We start from the raw sequence: 24471 nt of genomic DNA, 5'->3' as shown, positions 1-24471 counted from the left end.
CCTAAAAGAGTTAATATTCAGCTATTCAACTGACATTTTATCTCCAGTACCAAGTCAGACTAACGTGTCCCTCACTGATAAGGAATTACAGCCATAAATACTTTCTTGGCAAAGAACTGGGCTAGATTAAAAAAAGGGCCAAAGGTCATATTAGGCTCCCATGAGACACAGGACAGACTTTAGCTTTGAGCTGACACAAAACAATAAATTACTTTTTTTTAAGTTATTTAAACACGACATAAAACTGGAATATCCAAAAGTACGTTTTAGGAGTAGGAGGATAGATACAATTGTTTAGCTCATCAATTCATTTTCACTTAAAGAACTACTGAAGCAAGAGAGATATGGAGGCTGCCATATTTATTTCCTTTTAAGCAATGTCAGTTGCCTGGTTATTCTGCTGATCCTCTGCCTCTAATGCTTTTAGCCATAGACCCTGAATAAGCATAGGCAGATCAGGTGTTTCTCACATTATTGTTAGATCTGACAAGATTAGCTGCATGCTTGTTTCGGGTGTAATTCAGACACTACTGCAGCCAAATAGATCAGCATGGCTGCTAGGCAATTGGTATTGTTTAAAAGGAAATAAATATGGCAGCCTCCATATTCTTCTCACTACAGTTGTTCTATAAGGTTCACTTTAAAGGATACCCAAAGTGACATGTGACATGTGACATGATGAGATAGACACATGTTTGTACAGTGCCTAGCACACAAATAACTATGCTGTGTTCCTTTTTTTCTTTCTCTGCCTGAAAGAGGTAAATATCAGGTATTTAAGTGGCTGACTCAGTCCTCACTTAGACAGGAAGTGACTACAGTGTGACCCTCACTGGTAAGAAATTCCCCCTTATTACCTCTTTCCTGCTCTCAGAAGCCATTTTCTGCTAGAAAAGTGCTTTATAGTTGGAATTTCTGATCAGTGAGGGTCACACTGTAGTCACTTCCAGTCTGAGTCAGGACTGAGTCAGCCACTTGCATACCTGATATTTAACTTTTTTAGGCAGAGAAAGAAAAAAAGGAACACAGCATAGTTATTTGTGTGCCAGGCACTGTACATACACACGTCTATCTCATCATGTCACATGTCACTTCAGGTATCCTTTAACAAGGCATCTCCAGTAACACACGACAGTCCCAAATGGAGATACCACATCAGTAACCCAGCAAATCTCAGCTGGGTTAGCTAGAAATGATTGGCTGTTGAGTGGTTAGGAAGGATTTAATACTAGCTCCTGTCTCTTATCACAGTCAGGGTTGTTGAGGCAGGGTGTGTGAATAAGGTAGAAAGCAAGGATGGGTCGCTACAACCCACCACACTCAAATATCATCGGGAGCAGGGAGTCACCAGGCCATACACATGTCGAATAGAAGAAGGAATCCCGCTGCACGGCAGTGAAGTAAAAGTCCAATTTTTATTGCAGCATTAGTGGACAACATAATACAACAGCTCATGCGTATCGGAGCAAAAACATGGCTTTTTAGTCATAGCTCTGACTAAGGAGCCATGTCTTTGCTTTGTCTAATTGACATGTATGAATTAGGGGTAGTGTCTATAAAGTTGTATCCAGGATCTACGGCAAAAGTTTTTTTTTTCCTACTTAAATTCAGGACAAACGGAGTTTAGGAGAAAAAAAAACAACAACTGCTAATTTACTAACTTTGCTGGGGATAATGGATAAATAGACCTGTCCCCACCAAACATTTGGTGCACGAGGCTATCCCTGGCTTCTCCCAGCTATCCTGTTGCTAGGACAGAGCAGTGAGTTTCAAGTGAATATTGATAACTGTATTAAAGGTTCTGCAAATTGTATTTCTAAAATTAAAGGGCCACTATTGTGAAAAATGTTAAAAGTTCAAATACACATGTACACATACTTAAATAAGTACATTTTTCCCCACATACAAATGCTCTATAAATTACTTTTCTCCTATGTCACTGTTGCTCACTGTAGTCAATAAAAGTCTGACAAATTTGACATGTTTTGGACTAGTTAATCTCTTCATGGGGGATTCTCAGTATCTTTATTCCTTAAAAAGAGCAATCCCTGGAAAGGATCCATACAAAGATGTCAGCCAGCCTCCTTCCTCATTTGCAAAATATTTTTTGCAGTGGCACTGCCATTTAGCAAGTGCTTTTGAAAAAAACCTAAACCCCTTGAGAATCCACTATGAGGAGATGAACTAGTCCAAAACCTGTCTGACATATCTATTTTTTACTGCTTACTGTAAGTGACAGTAATATAGGAGAAAAATAATTTATGGTGGATTTTAATATGGCAGCAATTTACTACTTACAAGTACTTGTACACATGCATTTTATTTTATTTTATTTTTTTGCAACAGTTGTCCTTTAATGTGAACTTACTCAAAGTACGATCAGCAACATGTAAGGGAAAACTTCTAGCAGCCTTAAAGCAGAATGAAACCCAGCATTTCTACTTTGCTTTAATAGATTATTTACAGCATATTATATACAACAAGCAGTTTTTTTTTACTAGAAGTGCATTCAAAGGGTTAACACAGGCTTTAGAAGCTCCCCTTCCTGCAGAGCTGGCAGCATCGGAACTTTACATAATGTTATCTTGTGTTTAATTGTATCAAGTGAGAAATGTAAACAAAGCCTTCTCTCACACTGCCTGGTCCCAGGGGCGTCTCTAGCCCTATTTTGGGGGGGCACGTGCCCCCAATCTGTCCTGGGGTGCCACGGATCTCTGCCCGGCCGCCCCCTCTGTCAGCGGCTCCCTCCAGCCGCCGCCGCCGCGTCACTCAGACCTCAGGATCAGGCGGCGAGCCGGCGACCAATCGTGCGGGCGCTAGGACCCAGCGTCCACACAGATATGCGGAAGTGACATCACTTCCGCATATCGAGCAGGTGCATCCGGCGCCCGCTGGTACTGGTCGGGTCACCCCTGATCATGAGGTCTGCTGCGAGGTAAGGGGGGGGGGAGCGGCGGCGGCGGCTGGAGAGGGGGCCTCACTGTCACTCACTCACTCACTCACTCACTCCCTAAAGGGCCTCCCCGTCACTCACTCACTCCCTAAAGGGGCTCCCTGGCACTCACTCACTCACTCACTCACTCCCTAAAGGGCCTCCCCGTCACTCACTCACTCCCTAAAGGGGCTCCCTGGCACTCACTCACTCCCTAAAGGGGCTTCCTGGCACTCACTCACTCCCTAAAGGGCCTCCCTGTCACTCACTTACTACCTAAAGGGCCTCCATGTCACTCACTCACTTCCTAAAGGGGCTCCCTGTCACTCACTCACTACCTAAAGGGGCTCCCTGTCACTCACTCACTCCCTAAAGGGCCTCCCTGTCACTCACTCACTCCCTAAAGGGCCTCCCTGGCACTCACTCACTCCCTAAAGGGGCTCCCTGGCACTCACTCACTACCTAAAGGGCCTCCATGTCACTCACTCACTTCCTAAAGGGGCTCCCTGGCACTCACTCACTCACTCCCTAAAGGGGCTCCCTGGCACTCACTCACTACCTAAAAGGGCTCCCTGGCACTCACTCACTACCTAAAGGGCCTCCGTGTCACGCACTCACTCCCTAAAGGGGCTCCCTGGCACTCACTCACTCCCTAAAGGGGCTCCCTGGCACTCACTCACTCCCTAAAGGGGCTCCCTGGCACTCACTCACTCCCTAAAGGGGCTCCCTGTCACTCACTCACTCCCTAAAGGGGCTCCCTATCACTCACTCACTGCCTAAAGGGGCTCCCTGTCACTCACTCACTGCCTAAAGGGGCTCCCTGTCACTCACTCACTCCCTAAAGGGGCTCCCTGGCACTCACTCACTGCCTAAAGGGGCTCCCTGTCACTCACTCATTGCCTAAAGGGGCTCCCTGGCACTCACTCCCTAAAGGGGCTCCCTGGCACTCACTCACTGCCTAAAGGGGCTCCTTGGCACTCACTCACTGCCTAAAGGGGCTCCCTGGCACTCACTCACTCCCTAAAGGGGCTCTCTGGCACTCACTGCCCAAAGGGGCTCCCTGTCACTCACTCACTACCTAAAGGGGCTCCCTGGCACTCACTCACTGCCTAAAGGGGCTCCCTGTCACTCACTCACTGCCTAAAGGGGCTCCCAGTCACTCACTCACTGCCTAAAGGGGCTCCCTGTCACTCACTCACTGCCTAAGGGGGCTCCCTGTCACTCACTCACTGCCTAAAGGGCTCCCTGTCACTCACTCACTGCCTGAAGGGGCTCCCTGTCACTCACTCACTGCCTGAAGGGGCTCCCTGTCACTCACTCACTGCCTGAAGGGGCTCCCTGGCACTCACTCACTGCCTGAAGGGGCTCCCTGGCACTCACTCACTCACTGCCTAAAGGGGCTCCCTGGCACTCACTCACTGCCTGAAGGGGCTCCCTGGCACTCACTCACTACCTAAAGGGGCTCCCTGGCACTCACTCACTACCTAAAGGGACTCCCTGTCACTCACTATCGGGGTCCCTGTCACTCACTACCTAACTGGAGGCGCCTGTCACTCACTAACTAACCTGGGGGTCCCTGTCACTCACTACCTAACTTGGGGGGCTACCATATTAAGGGGGCATTCTGCCTATTTATGTGAAATGCTGTCTATTTATGTGCCTCATGACTGCTGAATTTGTCTTGTTGGGAGCCTTATGATTTGTTGGGGGCCTCAAGGTTGCTGAATTTGTCTTGTTGGGGGCCTCATGATTTGTTGGGGGCCTCATGATTGCTGAATTTGTCTTGTTGGGGGCCTCATGATTTGTTGGGGGCCTCATGATTGCTGAATTTGTCTTGTTGGGGGTCACATTATTGCTAACTGCGAGACTATGGGAAAAGCTGAATCCTTATCATATGAGACAATAGCATTAAACCTACTTTTTAGCTTTTTAAAACAGAAAATAAAACTGGGAGGTTCTAAAAAATTGAATACATTTTTCAGGAGTAGGATGGATGGAATTGTTCATCTTCACACTTTATTTTCAACTTGGATTTTCCATAATGTTCATGTATGAGTTAAACGTTTGTACAGTATTTAGTTTAAATTGCTGTTGCCACTTTGCGATAGATAAGTGACTTTTGGGTTGCAGTTTGGGCACTCGGCCTCCAAAAGGTTCGCCACCACTGTCATAATCTAATGTCCCACCATTGCTAGGTTCATGTAAATTTGTCTCCACCCATTACCACACCTATATTCTGGTCCATGGCCCACCCATTTTTCGGTGCGGCACGATAAGCACGCCGCACAACGTGATCCTCATATTTTTGGCACGCTAGCTGCAGTGTGCTGAATTCTGCTGCCTACAGTATGTACAGTATACGCTGTTCTCTAGTGCCTGCACTGTGTGCTGATCTACCTCCAGTGTGTACAGTGTAAGGCGTTACTCTGTGCCTTTACTGATTGTAAACCAGCTATATTGTATGCTGATCCTTGCTACTTTCAGTATGTACAGTATTAGCTGTAAAGCCTGGTACACACATACAATTTTGATTAGCCAATTTTAGCTCTGTTCATAAAATTCATTGTCTGTTGGCCCACTTACTGCACGGGGGTGGTAAAATTGGGGGTCAGTGATTGACCAATCAAAATTGTATGTGCGTATACATCTTTGATCTATGCCTATACTGATTGTAAATTATCCAAATAAAAGACAGGGGGCTCCATCCAATATTTCGATGGGCAGGCCCGTTATCTGTAGCTTACACCGCTGCTAAGTTCATGTACATTTGGCCTCACCCATGGCCACACCCACTCACATCATGGCCACGCCCATTTTTGGGTGCCCCCGATCTCCAAGGACCCTAGAAACGCTCCTGCCTGGTCCCCTGAACAAAGTCAGACAAGCATAAATGCTTTCTGATTAAGTTAGAGGATGAATAACGCAGTTATAAATAAAATGCAAAGTCAGCTCTCAGAGTAAAATAAGTGTACTTTAGGAACTTATAATTTCTGAATAAATAATAATCATTAGTGTTGATGAAACTGGCAGATGCTGTTTACTCCTATCTGTTATTGCCTGATGAAGCGGGTCTGTAACCCGCAAAAAGCGTTGCACTTTATTTGGAGTATCCAATAAAATTGATTTGACTGAAAATCCACAGTCGTATGTCCTGCTTGGAGGAGGTAAGTCCACCACTACCTCCTCTATTACCAAGATCGGTTTTTAAGTTCTTTTAGTGTTTTTTATCCTGTTGGCGCCTCTGTTGTCCTATTATCTACATCAAGTCCACCCTTGGTGGAGGGTTGTACCCTTCCTTCTACTACAGAGAGCGACTTTTTAATCCTGAGTGGGGTCAGGACAATCTCCCCACCTGCTTTGACAGTGGTTGCCTAATTGGTAACCCTGGTTTGTGAGTATTAAATTAATATTATTACTCTTCCAATTATACATTACCAGTACATACTACACTATATTGGGCTCTTGGTGTTCTCTCTTTTTCTCATCCTTTGCAAGGATTAAATAGAGTTTCAGAATGTGTTTTTCACACCCTTCTTCTGTTAAAAATTAGCCCTACCATTCTGCTGACATTGAAGTGACCCTGTAGTAAATCCACGTTGATAAATCCTCTACTGTATTTGAAAAGAGGAGTGTTTTTTAAAAATACTGTTGCTGTCTCTTACCCTTTTGTGGTGGACCCTGCAGCTTTGCATAGTTTCACTGCTAACGATCTTCTTATCCCTCTATTTCTGATGAGTCATGCTGTCTGTTATGGTGTGTGTAGAGACAAGACAGCTGCTTGCTGTGTTCAGTGCTGCCTGAGGAGTGAGCCTGTCTCTGCACACAGACAGCATGACTCACCAGAAGGGGCAGAGGTGCTGAACTGACCATGGGCATGGTTTTCCATGGGCTGAATTAGAAAAAAGTAAACATTAACAAGGTAACAGCAACGGTACTTTAAGTGAACACCCCTTTTTCAGGACATAGCAGTGGCATCATATATTTGAATACAGAGCTGTAATGCTATTGAAAATCACATATATCTCCAGGTTTCTCCAGGACTATTCAAATAGAGTGAGTTGGCCAATTGGCTAGAGTGAGTACATTTTACACTTTTCAACTTTCTAAGGACCAAAAATATAAAATGTAAAATTGCACATAATATTTCTGTTAAAAGCCAAGTCTAATAACAAGTCTAATGTTTTCCTTTAAACTAAAACAAAAAAATAAAAACATTTTTAAAAACAAAATTAAAACTAAGGCCAAAATTGAACAACACCAATTCATACAATATTTGAGGCAAGTTATTATCAACAATGCCTAGAAGCAAAGTGGGGGACAGAAATGAGAGGTAAGTTAATATCAACAGTGCCCAGAAGCAAGCAAAGTGGGGGACAGAAAACCTTCATGAGTCAAATATGATTATCAAATGATGGTATACTTTTCTCCCCAATCTCTGTAGATTTAACTGGTGGGTGGGTCAATCAGTGATCATGTGACTCCCACAGTAAGAACAACAGAGACTCAGACCAGACTACATATTTCTGCATTACAAATGTTATTGTATTGTATATAAGTATTTACTATTAGAGTTGGGCCGAACGGTTCGCCTGCGAACGGTTCCATGCGAACTTCAGTGGTTCGCGTTCGCGTCCCGCAGGCGAACTTTTGCGGAAGTTCGGTTTGCCCCATAATGCACCATGAGGGTCAACTTTGACCCTCTACATCACAGTCAGCAGGCCCAGTGTAGCCAATTAGGCTACACTAGCCCCTGGAGCCACTCCCCCCCCTAATAAAAGGCAGGCAGCGGCGGCCATTACGCTCACTCGTGTGCCTGCGTTAGTGAGAGTAGGGCGAGCTGCTGCAGACTGTCTCTCATAGGGAAAGATTAGTTAGGCTTAGCTTGTTCCTGGCTGCATACCTGTTCTGTTCAGCGAGCCCACCATACCTGTTCTGTTCAGTGAGCCCACTGGATACCTGCATACCTGTTCAGTGAACCTGCCACTGCATACCTGTTCTGTGAACCCACCACTGCATACCTGTACTGTGAACCCACCACTGCATACCTGTTCAGTGAACCTGCCACTGCATACCTGTTCTGTGAACCCACCACTGCATACCTGTACTGTGAACCCACCACTGCAAACCTGTTCAGTGAACCCACCACTGCATACCTGTTCTGTGAACCCACCACTGCATACCTGTTCAGTGAACCTGCCACTGCATACCTGTTCTGTGAACCCACCACTGCATACCTGTTCAGTGAACCTGCCACTGCATACCTGTTCTGTGAACCCACCACTGCATACCTGTTCAGTGAACCCACCACTGCAAACCTGTTCAGTGAACCCACCACTGCATACCTGTTCTGTGAACCCACCACTGCATACCTGTTCAGTGAACCTGCCACTGCATACCTGTTCTGTGAACCCACCACTGCATACCTGTTCAGTGAACCTGCCACTGCATACCTGTACTGTGAACCCACCACTGCATACCTGTTCAGTGAACCCACCACTGCATACCTGTTCAGTGAACCCACCACTGCATACCTGTTCAGTGAACCTGCCACTGCATACCTGTTCTGTGAACCCACCACTGCATACCTGTTCTGTGAACCCACCACTGCATACCTGTTCAGTGAACCTGCCACTGCATACCTGTTCTGTGAACCCACCACTGCATACCTGTTCTGTGAACTCACCACTGCATACCTGTTCAGTGAATCCACCACTGCATACCTGTTCTGTGAACCCACCACTGCATACCTGTTCAGTGAACCTGCCACTGCATACCTGTACTGTTCAGTGAACCCGCCACTGCATACCTGTTCTGTTCAGTGAACCCGCCACTGCATACCTGTTCTGTTCAGTGAACCCGCCACTGTATTCCTGTTCAGTGAACCCGCCACTGCATACCTGTTCTGTTCAGTGAACCCGCCACTGTATTCCTGTTCAGTGAACCCGCCACTGCATACCTGTTGTGTTCAGTGAACCCGCCACTGTATACCTGTTCAGTGAACCTACCACTGCATACCTGTTCTGTGAACCCACCACTGCATACCTGTTCTGTTCAGTGAACCCGCCACTGCATACCTGTTCTGTTCATCAGCCAGGTGACCATATGGGCTGTAAAGCCACCAAAACCTGCACTCTCGCCATGGTGCGCACCAGTCCAGCACAGCCGTCACTACACAAACAGCTGTTTGCGGTGCGTTACACGGTGAGTTTGGTGTGTCAGTGTGAAGCAGTTCCTTAATTACACTACCTGATTGATGTATACACATGCAAGATGTTTTAAAGCACTTTAGGCCTGTCATTTAGCATTCAATGTGATTTCTGCCCTTAAAACGCTGCTTTGCGTCAAATCCAGATTTTTCCCGGGGACTTTTGGCATGTATCCCACTCCTCCACCTGGGGGTCCAGGTGTTAGACCCCTTGAAACATCTTTTCCATCACTTTTGTGGCCAGCATAATTTTTTTTTTTCAAAGTTCGCATCCCCATTGAAGTCTATTGCGGTTCGCGAACTTTTACGCGAACCGAACCTTACGTGGAAGTTCGCGAACCCGGTTCGCGAACCTAAAATCGGAGGTTCGGCCCCACTCTATTTACTATTAAAGTGTACCTGTAGTGCGAAAAATGGTTTCATGTGAGCAACTTTCCCTAGTGAGTGTCTGCTTCACTCCACTAACAATGTAAAACGTGCAGCAATAGGGATGTAGTGTGTATAATACACTGTACATAGCTCCCAAATGTCCCTTATTTGGAGTAACAGTTAACATATATGTGAATAAATGTATTTCTCTTCTAAAATATGTTTTAAATAGACTCAACGTTATTCTCATCCTTTCAATTAATATATTTCTTACTTTTAAATGTAAGTATGAAATAAAACTAATAATGATAGACAGGTCTAGTGTGGTTTAAATGACAAAGTGGCATCTTTTGCTTTTGAATTCCTTGTGATATGAGTGACTAGGGGTGTGGCTAGAGGTGTGGCAGGGGCGTGTCTTGAAATGTCCCTTTTTTGCAACTCAAAAACTTGGGGGGTATGTAATTTATACAGTGTTTGTATACATCATTACAGCATACTGTGCACTGCAGGCACATTACACCCAATACACCTCTACTGCTTCTCACATTCCTTCTCTAGTTAGTCCCAGTTTTATTTTTTGGTATATGTATGGATAGAGGTATTTTCCTATATTCCCATTTATGTTTCAGAAAGTTAATGCAACTATTCAGAGTGCTTACGTTTCAGATTTACATCTGCATCTGCCAGGATCCTAATATTTTTCCTCTGCCTTGAAATGATTAGTGCCACATATTTACACAGCCCAGAAACTTTAAAGACAGTCCGGACAATTAGCTATTTAGGAAAGTATGTGCTTGGCTTTGCTGGTTATCCCGTCCTGTGCTGACCAAGCACATCTACTCTGTCAAGTACTAAAAGCTAAAAACACCTGGATGTCAGAAGGCTGCCTGGCTACACCAGAGTCCAGACCATCTATCACTGCATGTCTAACTTCCAGCCTCAGAATAACAAATACTCTAACAAGCTGCTGAAACACATTTCATAGCAGGGCTCTCTTAGGAGTATCATTAACCTCTGCAGTAGAGTATAATTCCAGACAGAGGCCCATATGTAACATTTTCTCCTGAGTTTCTCCAGGGAGATAATGGTCTCAATTCTGGTAGCTATGTGAGGTAAATATTTTTTGTAGGTAAAATATCTCATGTGGTATGTTCCTCTATTTTTAGCAATTCTAAAAGATTTTTCTGCATTTCCAACCATGCGGTAAAACGTGCGGTATTTCAGCGGTAAGCATGCAGTAAATAAATAATACTAGTCTTTAATTGTCTTCCATACGTCAGGATAGTCTTTGGAAGATGTTTCTTTGAGTGTGTGTGTGTGTGTGTGTGGGGGGGGGGGGGTATTTGATTATGTAGCAACCTATAAAAAGTATATTTATAGGCATCCTCTATAAAAAAAAATGCAATAAATATTTGGAGTTTTATTATTCCTACTGTTCTTTTCTATTACACAGCCTGAATAGGGACTCCACTAAAACAGCAATAGGAACTCCACTAAAAACTGCAAAATGCATACAAAATTTACTTTACCTCCAGGTACAGGCAGGTCTTAAAGAGACTCTGTAACAAAATTTTCTTCTTTTCTTGTCAAGCCTTGTCGAGACAAAGAGGAATGCACTTTCTCTGCTGTGATAGGGAGAAGTTATGCACGCCCCCTGCATGCCGCCTGCAGGCTCTCCTGTGTGTATATGAGTCACAGGCAATGTCTCTGCTCACAGTCAGAGTCTCTGCAAGGCTCTTGGAGCTGAGACATTTCAAACAGCTGTGAGTGCAGAGATATCAGTGCAGAGCTCAGACAAGTAGCTAAGGCAACACGTGGGAGTAACATTACAGCAATCAAGTCACATTTGAGAGGAGCTTCTGCAAACAGGCACCTGCTCTGATGATGCATTTCCTGTTTGGCAGCCATCTTCATTGTTTACAAAAACAATGACTAAAACAGTTATTTTATCACCAGGGAAGCAGCAGGAGCGGCGAAAATGTCACAGAGGGGGCTAGGAGAAGACAACAAACAGGCTGGTACGTTTATTTATGTAAGATTTTCACAGTACAGATTCCCTTTAAACTAATCGGTAAATTATGTACTAATATACTCCCTAATTTACATGAGAATAGCTATTTTTTAATTAATGCTAATTACCTCACAAATTACCTCATTATTTACCGTATGCGGTAAAACATGACTAAAACCTACCAGAATTGCTAAATGTCATTACGTCACAAGGCTAATTACCATACATGAGTTAATTTGTTTGAAAACCATAACAGAATTGAGGCCAGTGTTTCATCTTCTTTTTTAAGTAACTTTTCAGCACCTCACAATTAAAAAAAAGTACGAATAAGTAGGTGAAATGTACTATCACGATTATTGTTAGTATTTTCTTGCTTGCTGGTGGTTTAACCCATTAGTGGCTTCAATAGAGTTATCTGGTTTGGGATAAGTGCACTGCTTTAGACCTCAGTAGGCAGAACTCGTTGTGCTGTAAATTCTTGGAATGCTTTGATGTCTCTCTGCTAGCAGAGAATACAGAAACTGAAAGCAGAAGTCCTCCGTTATTGTCTCCCACTGCCCTCTAGTGACAAGTGGCCATAAATACACATTACAACAGTATTATTTAGTTGCAATAAAGTGTAACAAATAAGAAATAAAAAAACGATGCTAAAATAAATTGGCCTGGAGCACTTGCAAGCCTCTAAATAAATTGGCTGCTAAAGGGTTAAAAGGCATTTTAATAATAAGGTATGAAAATATCACCAAGGAGAAAACTAATTAGAAAAAGTGAATTGCATATGGGCCAGAATATTCTATTCAAATTTATGGTTACCTCGTTAAGATTTTCCCTCATTAACTGCACTTAATGATCCCATCATTAGGCCAGGATGTGAAATAAATCTTTTTATTAGGAACCTGGGCCCTGATTCATGAAGCTACAGTGTCCTGTTCATACTTCTGGCCTGTAGATGGCACTGTTATACTTGTTTAAGGCATAAGATTATCTAGACTGTTAGGGATCATTGGTTCCTGTTTCTGCCTGGCTGGAGATATGGATAAAAATCCACTGCTTTATGTTGAGAGTTGCTAAATCTTGTTAATAAACCTAGTTACAGTTATTCTGCATCCGTTTACTGAACATAATTAGTATCTTTCACATTGACAGCAGAACTGTACAGTTCTACTCTTATTTCCAACACCACACGTAGCTGCACATAACATACAGGAAAGAAGCGGGCAGTGCACAGCTAGTGTAACATGCAGTACAACAATACAATGCTCTAATTTTTAAAGTCGTTTGATGCTTGATTTCTCCTCACTTCCTTTACTCAGAATTCTTGTCACTGGGTCTTGGGGGAAAGATCTCCTAAGGCGGAGCTTGGAGACAATAAAAAAAATTGATGGAGATTGTAAAGGTGTGAACACATCCAATATTACTAATGCCAGCAGGCATCAGGACTGAATGACCGTAAGGGTACGTTTCCACTGTGCTCGGCATGCGTTTTGCGAGATGCGATGCCGAGCACAGCTGTCAAGTGTCTCGCAGCCGAATCCCTCTAGCCGCGCTATGCACAGCTATGGGATTTAGACAAGTTACGCGAGATTATGCTGCAGGCCGTCAGAATTTTCCCCGCCCGCAGATTCAGATGCTCTTAATTAACTTCTATAGGCTGCCAAATCTTATCCTAATCCGTGGCAGGTAATCCACCTGTTTTCGCACAAGTGGAAATCTAGCCTGAGTGACAGTTCGGCGATGAGTGCTGTACAGATGGATTCCTAACCTACAGGCTAGCAATGCATCTCTTGTTATGAAGGGGGTGGGGATAAGGCGGGAAACAACCAGCTCTGTGGTTGATCGGGCGTCACCGTCACTCGTACTCAGAATAAGAAGGGTTTTGCTCAGGAGCCATAGGGAGCAGTGCTTACATCGTGAGGAAGGAACCATTGCATAGCAACACGTTACCAATATTCTAATCGCAGTATTGCAATACTTTCTGAAAGCAGTACCAGCAGTTAAAAGTTGATAGAAGACACCCCCCCCCGAGTGGGAGTGGCTTGCATTCAGCATTGATCATAGGCTTCCCTACTGCCCTATAGTCATGAATAATGTCTGTTCACCTTCTGAAAGATGAGAAAGCTTTTCTTATGTAGAGATGAAGTGGCACTACCACATTTGCCTCATCACATCTTTTTTAATTTATAAAATATTTAGTCAGCTTTCGGCCATTATAAAATCTTTCCTCTCACTGGCTGAAATGTATCATAGGTGGCGACATCTTTAGTGCTGGCAGATGCATCATTGCGGAATGTTTGAGTACTGTTTTTTCTGTCTGAAACCAGGATAATACATGTAAAGGTGGGTATCCTTAATAAATTACTGCATTCTACTATATGTCACTACAGTGTCTCTTTAAAGAGGAGCTGTTAGGTATAGGGTCTCAGAGAAAAAAAACACACATATATCAGTAGCTAAATATTAGCTGTACTTACATTACATATGCATTTCACTGTCCACGTTTGGATTTCACAGAATTTTTATATAGTAGTTGCAGAGATTGATGCTCCTGACAGCTCATGGTAGGTTCCATGTTTGACTGTCTTGTATGAAGCCAATTGTGATGTAATATCCTCCCTTACCCTGCTTCCTGATTGATGATTCTTTAGCCCTCCCAAGTTCCAGCCCTCAGACACTCCCAACTATTGTCTGTCACTCTGATTCCAATCGGATCATTGAAAAGATCCGGATCTTTGAACCGAATCTTTGAATCATTTGCAGCAGAGTGAGAGAAGCTGCAGTTCCTGTTTCTTCCAGACATCCACTGTGAACCGAATCTCGGATGATTCGACTCACAAAAAAGATCCGGATCAAAGATCCTAATCGTTCATGATCCGGACAACACTACTGTGCAGTAAATATTTATTAGCCATGTGGCTAGGAACAATAGCGGACTCCTGCAGTATACTCTAACGGAACATGTGCACTGTGAACAGCACATTGATTTTTCAGTGCTGTGAGTTACAAGCTGCTGTAACATGAGCCTGTAACTTCCCACTGTGAAAGAAGCCTTAGGGCGGGATAGGGAAATGAAGGGGAGGACCAAGGGAGTGCAGTAGGGAGAAGAAGCAGCCCCAGCATGCTCTGCAGTATCTGTTATGTGGCCTGCCGGCCTCCTTAGGAACTTGGGAATAAAGAGGATTGCTATTCAGCAAACATCAAAGAGAGATTTTTAACTTCAGTATTGCCTTTTTGGCTTCCTTCTAAACTGTTTAACACAGGAGAATAGAGGTTTAAATTAGCTTTTGCAGCCTGACAGTTACTCTTTAGCTACTTCAGAAGAGGTTTTCCTTTTGTTTGGATGGAGAGTGGCCCTTCATGTGAAGTGGCAGTGAACCCTGTATAATAACGGATTTGTGAAGTGTGTCCTGTGTCTGCAGCCAGACTTTTGTGTATGGAAAGATTGTTAGAAGCAGAAAGCGTATCATATTTTTGTTTCTGATCAGGAGAAATCTCTTTGAACTCAGATGGGAATTTTGGTCATGCGGTAATGTTTGTGGATGATAAAACTGATTTAGTGATTCATTCACTCCGCCCAACCAAGTTATTATTTCACCATGATATGTTAAATAGGAACCCCAGTCTAAAAGAAAGCATACAGTAAAAAATGGCGCGGAGGAAATAATGGCGCACCGTTCTGCCGATTATAAAACGCTATTTACCGTTTTAATGTAAATACATTAAAATGGTAAATAGCGTTTTATAAAACAGCAGAACGGTGTGCCAGGGGGTCGGGCTGGCAGTGGAGGTCGGGCTGGAGAGACAGCGGGCTCGCAGCGAGGTCAGGATGGAGAGGCAGCGGGCTGGCAGCGGGGGTCGAACTGGAGAGGCAGCGGGGTCAGGGTGGAGAGGCAGCGGGGGTCGGGCTGGAGAAACAGCGGGGTGGAGGGAGGATTACGCAGCATGTGTATACATTACCTCGTCCCGGCCGGCGATCGCTCCTTCACTTCATAGCTTGCACGAGTCCTGCATCCAGCCAATCACCATGCGGCTTCAGTTTCCGCATGGTGATTGGCTGGATGCAGGACTCGTGCAAGCTATGAAGTGAAGGAGCGATCGCCGGCCGGGACGAGGTAATGTATACACATGCTGCGTAATCCTCCCTCCACCCCGCTGTCTCTCCAGCCCGACCCCCGCTGCCAGCCCGCTGCCTCTCCAGCCCGACCCCCGCTGCCAGCCCACTGCCTCTCCAGCCCGATCACTACAAAACAAAATTAACATATAAAACGATAAATATCGTTTTAAGTGCAGCGCCAGCGCCATTCTGACACTATTGGCGCTGTGCGCCATTTTTGCCTGTCCCCTAAAAGAAAAAGCTCCTAAAGCACCTATCATAGCAAATAGTAATTGTCATGTCTAGGAGAACACATGGCATGTAATCAGTTTGGTCAGGTGATAGATATGTAAGTCTCTGATTTGCTAGTCATGATCATGTGCTAAAGCAGGAAGTGATTACAGCAAATCAGAGCTTTGCAAATTTATTTGCTGATCAAAAAATGACATGCTTCTCTATGAAAAAAGGAGAAAACACAGGGACACTGAGAGCCCAATATAATGTAGTATGTATGGACACAAGGGAGGAGTTATGTAAGGTAATTACCGAAACCCGGGTTACCCATCAGGCAACCACTGTAACAGCAGGTGGGGAGAATGAGCCTGTCCCCACTCAGGATTAAGAAGTCGCTCTCTGTAGATAGGAAGAAAAGCAAGACGTTTTCCGCCCTTCCACCACGGTGGAACTGTAATCAATGCAAGTGAACAGAGGCGCCACAAGGTTAAAATAATATAATAAAATTCTTAAAACATGGACGTGGTCGCCGTAGATATCTGGCCACTCCAAAGGACACTCAGAAACAGGTGTGTTTCAAGGTAAAACACAAAGAACATTTATTTATTCACTCCACGATTTCAAAATGCGTTTCGCGGGCGTGACCCCACTTCTTCAGGCAATGTAAAAGGAGTATATAGGATTAGTAGTCCTGGTCTGCATTAAGCACCTCTGTCTTTATTATGCAGTATGACTGTGTAGTCATGTTTGTTTTCTAGCACTCTTTATCTTCAGTGCTTTCTCTATGGAGTATTGGCTTCAACTCCATACTTGTTATAAGGGAACCTGACCGTTTTGTATTTTAATAAACCAAAATAAGTGTACAACCCAAATAAGTGTACAGTCCAGTAACTCCTTAGTGTCATGTATGCTTCAGATGCAGTCCAGGGACTATATGCAATTAACGTTTTCTCCTACATTTTCTCCTAGGTGATGTTTTTACAACTTATCATTTAAATGCCTTTTAAACCAACAGCAAGCAAGAAAATACTTTCAGTAGTACTTTGTCACCTTCAATTACAAAGTACTGAAAAAAATATTTGAAAGAGGAGAAAACTCTGGAGATAAATGTTCATCTTCTTTTTAAAATAAGAGGGGCCATATGCAATTCACTTTTTCACCTGAGTTTTCATCTAGGAGATAATTTTTCATCTTTAGTTTAAAATAACTTTTTAGCTCTTTGCAATGGAAATAGTATCAAAAAGTAGGTGAAAAAGTACTATCAAAATTATTTTTAGTATTTGCTTGCTTGCTGGTGGTTTAAAAGGCATTTTATTCAAAATTTCTAAAAAATATCAGCTAGGAGAAAACTGAAAATTTCTCACATCTTGTCAATACAATTCCTTTTAAATCACCAACAAGAAAGAAAATATTCAAAATAATTTTGATAGTACTTTTTTTTTAACAACTTAGAGGTTCTTTTTTCAATTGTAAAATGCTAAAAAGTCATTTTAAGGAAAAGAGGAAAATGATCTCCCAGGAGATAACTCAGGAGAAAATTGTAATTGCATATGGGCCATGGGCCCTGGAGTTTTCTCCTAGGACAGTTTTGCGAATTTTGATGTGAAATTACGATTATGCAAAATTTGTGCTCATCCCTATGTCATTAACTTTTCATGTATTGTATACAACAGGGGCAAGGAGAGTGTTTTTGTTTCTCACTCGAGAGCTCCAAATGTGCTATGCAAAGATAGAAGAGCATGCTCTTACCTGCTGGGACAATGACTCTCCGCTCATTGGTTGTCATATTGGGAGGTGGGATGTGCTTTTCCTCTATATAGCTGCCATAATTCATTCCTATGTTCTCAGATCCACCGCTCATTTTACCGCCCTTAGAGAGGCTGCAATCATCCGGAGAATTTCTGAAGAAGGAAACAAATCATTTTATGTGACTGCCAGAAATAATAAATCAATCCTGTTGCAATTTCTGTAATTCGTTCAAACTTATTTGTTCAACATTTGTAATAGTGATCATTTTTAAGAAGTTCCACTATCTTGTTATTGTTATGATTGTGTAGTTATTTAGCACTGACATCTTCTGTAGTACTTCACAGAGTCCATTGACATGTCGCCATCAATTGTTCCTCAGAGGAGCTCACAATCTAATCCTAGTCAGGTGCTCCTAATATCGTGTAAGGCCAGTTTTGGGAGGGGACCAGTAAACATAGCGGTATGTCTTTCGGATGTGGGTGGGATCCAGCATGCCCAGAGGAAGCCCACTCATACATGGGGAGAACATACAAACTTCCTGCAGACAGTGTCCTGGCCCAGATTCCACCCTAACACTTCCAGTTGACCATCATGTGGCCCAATAGTTGTATACAGATTTGTAAAAAAAAAATTCCCCTTACTTATTGGACCCAAGACTTGTATGGCCTCAATATGTTTCTGGGTACAAAAAGAAAAGGGTTATGAAGGGATAATAAAAGCATGACGCAGTTATACCTTTTCTGTAAAAAAGGTGTGCACCTCAAAAAATCTGGAGACAGAGCCTTCTGTCATGCTGCCCCTACTCTTTGGAACTCCCTGCCACACCCAGTAAAGACACCACCATCCCTGGAGCTATTCAAATCCAGACTGAAAAGCCACCTGTTTAGCCTGGCATTTTCTGACTTATAAAATCTTCCTCTGTACCTCGACGGTCTGAGCCATGCTTATGCGCTTTGAGTCCTACAAGAGAAAACCGCTTTACAAATGTTATTTGTTGTTCTTGTTGTATAATTGGTGCAGAAAATTATAAAAACTCAAAAAGTGTTTTAGTTCCCTTTCTACTCATTCTAAAAGTAAAATAAAATATTTTCTTGAACAGTAATCACAGCCAACATATTTCTGAGAAGTTGGTTTTGGTTGCAATCTTCAGTGTGAAGGATAGCATAAGGCTTGGTTCAGACTGTCCTTAAAAACGTTTGATTTAGCAGGATGAAACAGACCGGAACTGATGCTGTGTTGAAGTGAACCTGACATGAGAGTTATATGGAGGCTGCCATATTTATTTCCTTTTATGCAATACCAGTTGCAATACCTGGCTGTCCTGCTGATCCTCTGCCTCTAATACATCCAGCCATAGACCCTGAACAAGCATGCAGATGATCAGGTGTTTCTGACATTATTGTCAGATCTGACAAGAGCTGTATGCTTGTTTCTGGTGTACTTCAGACACTACTGCAGCCAAATAGATTAGCAGGGCTGCCAGGCAACTCGTATTGTTTAAAAGGAAACAAATATGGCAGCTTCCATATTACTTTCCCCTCGGGTTCACTATAGGCAATAGGATCCATGCACATCAGTTGGTTCAGGACGGATCTGTTGTGTCCGCTCTGTCAAGTGGAATGCAAGTATGGGTAGTCTGCGATAATTCCAGAGTGAATAGATGCCGACAGGTATACTGAGTGGGTGGTGAGAGGGAACAGAGCAGAACACTTGATTGAAAAACTGATGCCCAAATGTAAACTCTGTATTCCACAAGGATCAGCACACTCAAAAGATATGTTGCAAAAATTATAGCTCTTTTAAAGAAAAAAACAGAATCCATAAAAAAGCATGTGTCAGACAAGGACCAGCAACCTGCAATAGATAGGTATCATAGACATTCACATTCCATCAAAATGCCAGCTGGTAGCCTTGGAATAGATAGTCCATGAGGTGATAGAGTCCAAAGTCCACAATACAGCAGATAGTGACGACAGACACTGGCCTAGCGCTGTTTTGGGCATCCGCCCATCCTCAAGCCGAAAAATGTGCACTCAAATGTAAACCTACACACTCATTCCTTAACAACCCATATTCAGCCAATGATAGAAAACCAATAAAATTCAAACTAGCCAATCACTGACCTTTCCTGGAGAGGACCTGATGGGAGACTGAGGACACTGTGCAAATCACATGACCTCGTGACAATTTATGCCAATGGTAGACTGGGAGGAGACAATAACTGCCCACCCCCATGACCTTGTTTCTCTATTGGTTGAATCTGCACATGTGCTGGTCATGGGGGTGGGCTATTTTTGCAACATATCTTTTGAGTGTGCTGAACCTTGTGGAATACAGAGATTGTGCTGCCACCGAGTGCTCTGGTTGCTTGATTGTGAATGCACCTCAGCTGTGGTAAGAGGAGTGTGGCCAGGTAGCCTTACCTGACCAAATGTAACAAACTGATCTGCTTGAAACTGAGAAAGGAGTTTTTACAGGATTGGTTTTTGATCTGTTCAGGGTGAACTGAGATTAAGGGCTAGTTTAAGATCAGCTACCTGTTGGCCACCTTTCAAGATAAATGGTAACCACCAACAAGAGGGCTCTCTCTGCACAGGGGGATGTATCATATCTTCACCTCCTACTTGCACTGTACTGCATGAAAGAGAAACACTCATTTAATAAGGCATTATATGAATTGCTCAAACCCCTTTTTTTTCTTGACACATTTCGTGAAACAGCTTCACTTCCTCGGGAAGAAGCTAACTAGCAGTTTTATAGAATGCACGAGAGCCATTTTGTTGGTGTTAACACTATATCTTGAAGGGTAAATGACTGATACTGCATTATGTATTCAAAGGCCTGACCAAAATAACATGCTAATCTGTTGTTTTTTAAACTTGTATTTTGTTTATTTGTAAGTGTGAGAATTAAAAATCTGTTTAAATGAAAATGATAACAAAAATATATATATTGGTTTAGACTTGAAAGACCTTCTGTGACTCACAATGACCCAAAATCTATAATTGCTTTGAAAAAAATGGAATGTGGGGGAAATCCCCCCTAAAAGTCAACAAGAAACAATATTTGGTATAAAAGAGTACAAATAAAATGTAGGTCCCTGTAGAGGGTCATTTTAAAAAGTTGACCATATACAGTATTTACCTACCCATACGATCACACTTTCAGGGCTCCATCTGTAAACTTATGCAGAAAATGTGCACTGCAGTAGCAGAAGAGTTACTTTCTAAATATACAACAGTACATTATGGATGTGTCAACTGTCAAGACAAGCTTATTTGTGTAGGGAGTGCTGCTCTTATGACTTTAATACTTCCAGCCTTCAGAGATCTAGTAACCTGATAGCACAGACAGTATTCTCTTTCTTCTGAGCTAAATATTTTTGTTGGTGTCACCTCAAATAAAATGTAAGGTTGCATCTAGATACCTTTCTAACATAGATCACTAGTTGGGCCCCTTTCAGCACCGCCAACCGTCCTGAAACATACAGAGGTCTGTGTGAAGTATCAGATCATTAAACGTCACTACAAAATATACTGTAGCTTGAAAATGGTTAACTGATTTTTCTTGGCCTTTTTAAAGCACAAGCCGATTGGGGTGTTCTTTTTTGTTAAGTGTTAATTGAATACATGCTTAAAAATGTAATTAGCTATTGCCTCTAAGACTGGAATTATCCCCATATTACCACCAACTCAAAGCTGGGTTTAAGTCATGGCCTAGGGCACCACAGGAGCATGGGTAAGTTGGTAGCGGGCTAAACATTTGCAGCATTTGCAAGGTTGCAAAAGCTGCAGTGTAGCAAGATCGAGCGAGTGCCCAACCGTAGTATTTTCCTATCAGCCTCCTGTGCATAGCAAAGTCAGCGCTGCCAGACCCGGTCCATGGCCTCCCTGCTCTCTGTGCAGGCTGGTGTTGCGGCAGGTGGCTACGCACTCAGGCAGCATTGCAGAGCTGCTCACCATCACCTCCAGCATAGATTCTTCCTGTTCCCCTCCATCTCCATCAGCCGCCGCTGGGCATCGGTCTCTCCAGCAAGTCACATGTGAGAGATGCTGGCTGGAGAGACAGATGCACAGTGCCAGCTGATGGAGATGGAGGAGAACAGGAAGCTTCTGCGCTGGAGGTTAGCGGAGAGGTGAGTGACTGGTGGCTGCTGCGGATGGGTGGGGAGCTGGCTGCCTATAGTAAAAGGGGGTGGCAGATAAGGAATCATCAGGCTATCTACACTGGAGGTGGGGAAGGGTCATCAAGCTATCTATATTGGAGGAGGGGAGGGGTCATCCAGCTACTATGTCGGCCCGAAAATGGTTAACTGTCAAAATAATAAGAAACCAGACAACCTCCCTACTCACTTGCACATTATTTTAGCAGTTAGACTTTTCAACTGTTGTTCAGGATGCGTACATCAAAAAAGGGCGTCGGAAAAAAGGGCGCGTGGTGTAAACGATAAACAGTATTATCGTTTATTGAAATATTGTGTAGAATTTCGTTTAGAAATAGTGTTTTAAGAATTTATAAATCACTAAATAATGTGTATGAGATCGGCAATTCTTAAAACGTTAATCTTCCCTATTTGTAAACTGAAACTTATATTTACGTTTGTTAAAACCCTCCCTGTACCTATCCCTAACCCCTAGACCCCCTGTTGGTGCCTAAACCTAAGACCCCCCTGTTGGTGCCTAAACCTAAGACCCTCCTGTTGGTGCCTAAACCTAAGACCCCCCAGTTGGTGCCTAAACCTAAGACCCCCCTGTTGGTGCCTAAACCTAAGACCCCCCTGTTGGTGCCTAAACCTAAGACCCCCCTGTTGGTGCCTAAACCTAAGACCCCTCTGTTGGTGCCTAAACCTAAGACCCCCCAGTTGGTGCCTAAACCTAAGACCCCCCAGTTGGTGCCTAAACCTAAGACCCCCCTGTTGGTGCCTAAACTTAAGACCCCCCAGTTGGTGCCTAAACCTAAGACCCCCCTGTTGGTGCCTAAACCTAAGACCCCCCCTGTTGGTGCCTAAACCTAAGACCCCCCTGTTGGTGCCTAAACCTAAGACCCCCCTGTTGGTGCCTAAACCTAAGACCCCCTATGGATAATAATGTTTTACAGACATTAATAAATAAAAAATGTAAATAAAAAAATGTAATTAATTTTTTTGGGTGGATAATAATGTTTTAGAAATAGTGATTTAGTATCTTTATAAACGTTATTCGTCACGGGCTCATTTTGTAAACTTAAATCATCACAAACATAGTTATAAATCCTTAAAAATCTCCGGGCGCCGTTTGTTAAACCGTTAATAATCTCCGGCGCCTTTTTTTCCCTGTTCGGCGCCCGGTAAACGATATTTATAATGGGAGTGAATGGGGCGCCCTTTTTGTCCACTTGTCTCATGCGCCCAAATCTCCTGCTTCCGTTCAGGATATGCTTTTTAAAAAACAAGGAAAAAACTGATAATCCCCCATGAGGAGATGGACTACTCCAAAACCTATTGGTTCTGTCAGATTTTAATTGTTTCTTTTTTCAGTGTATTGGTCCATAAGAGTTTGGTGGCAAAACAGTAAAGAGGCAAGAAAATATGAACAAACAAACAGCTGTAATGTAATTAAAACAATGACATTGCTGGTTATTTTAAATTGGAGACTCAGTTTCTAACAAATACTTAAAGTAATTTTGCCTTCTTAAAACAGAAGGTATTTGCAATAATTAATCTTTAATTGAAAACTGTGGTTTCCCATGATGCATCATTCCCAAATGTGCACGTCATTTCTGTATGCCCTGAAAGCCAGGCAAACATGTATAGTGAAAACATAGCAAACATTTTTACAGAACCACATCCATTCAACTTGACTGATGTTGCTCTGTAAAATGTATTAGCTATACTGTAGGTTCACTATACACCAACGGTTGTAGATATGTGCCTTGCTTCCTGAGACATAAAGAAATTATTTGCATATTTCGGAGTGATGCATTATGGGAAACCACAGTTGCTCACTTGAAGCTGAATTATTGCAAATGCCTTCTGTTTTAAAAATGCAAAATTACTATTAGCATTGTTTTGAATACACGGCTTTTTGGTCTATTTTAGCACTTTATACTCTCCTCGTGTTTCTGGGTCACCATAAGCTAACCGGGTATTTCTTAACAAAGATTCACACACAAATGATACAGGTACTCATGAAATCTGAATGCAGTGAATGCAGCAAGAACAAAGGGTTCAATTCAAAGCAGCAGAAAGGTGTCTAATGCCACAAAACCGTAAAGAATGTAAAAGTATTGTGCTTCCTAACTGAAGAGATGAAAAACATAAGAAATACATAACGTTATGAAACGGCAAAGGTCAGTTCTGTACGAAAGATGAATGAGGCTTTGCTCTTGACTCGCCGTCAAAACATTCATTAGAATTTATAAAGAGCGTGCCGCCTCCTCCCAGCTTTTAGCTTGACTTATTGCCCGTTTTCATATAGAAAAACATTTTTTTTTCAAGCACATCTTAAGACTGTTTACCTTAATTTAGACAGGGATGATTGGCACAGGCCAGATCCATCTGCTTTCTTTACCACCACATCAAGTCAGATGTGAGTGCCAAGAGCAGGAATGTAGCTGTGCTCGCTGCTAAATAAAACGACTAAACCCAGATCAAAGTATGAAAACATTCAAATTTAGAGCACCTTTTCCACTCCAGTGTTTATATTTCAGCTAAGCAGCGACTTGACAAAATAAATATCACTGTTGGGAAATGTAGGCAGCTAAAATGAGGCAAGAGTTGAACTTCTGAAACAGATGGCGCAAGTAGAGCAGTTAGAAGCATGTTGTGCCTTTATTTTGTGAATGGCAGACCATTTGTTTTGTCCTAATTTTCTAGCCATGCAAAAGGCATATTGATTCATTAG

The 24471-nt window shown here is 43.0% G+C and overlaps 1 protein-coding gene across 5 annotated transcripts in view; it reads right to left on the bottom strand.

Annotated features, from left to right (window-relative positions):
- ERG (ETS transcription factor ERG) overlaps positions 1–24471 on the bottom strand; it is a 247873-nt gene that overhangs the window by 26076 nt on the left and 197326 nt on the right. For all 5 annotated transcript variants that reach the window (XM_068270411.1, XM_068270412.1, XM_068270414.1 and 2 more), the window contains exon 3: positions 17591–17742. In XM_068270411.1, the coding sequence (XP_068126512.1) occupies positions 17591–17742 (152 nt within the window). The remainder of the gene's footprint in view (positions 1–17590; positions 17743–24471) is intronic.

The sequence above is a fragment of the Hyperolius riggenbachi genome, chromosome 2 (genome assembly GCF_040937935.1).
Source record: "Hyperolius riggenbachi isolate aHypRig1 chromosome 2, aHypRig1.pri, whole genome shotgun sequence".
Lineage (NCBI taxonomy): Eukaryota > Metazoa > Chordata > Amphibia > Anura > Hyperoliidae > Hyperolius > Hyperolius riggenbachi.
Note: the sequence above shows the minus strand (reverse complement) of the source record. Positions and strands in the feature narration are given on the sequence as shown.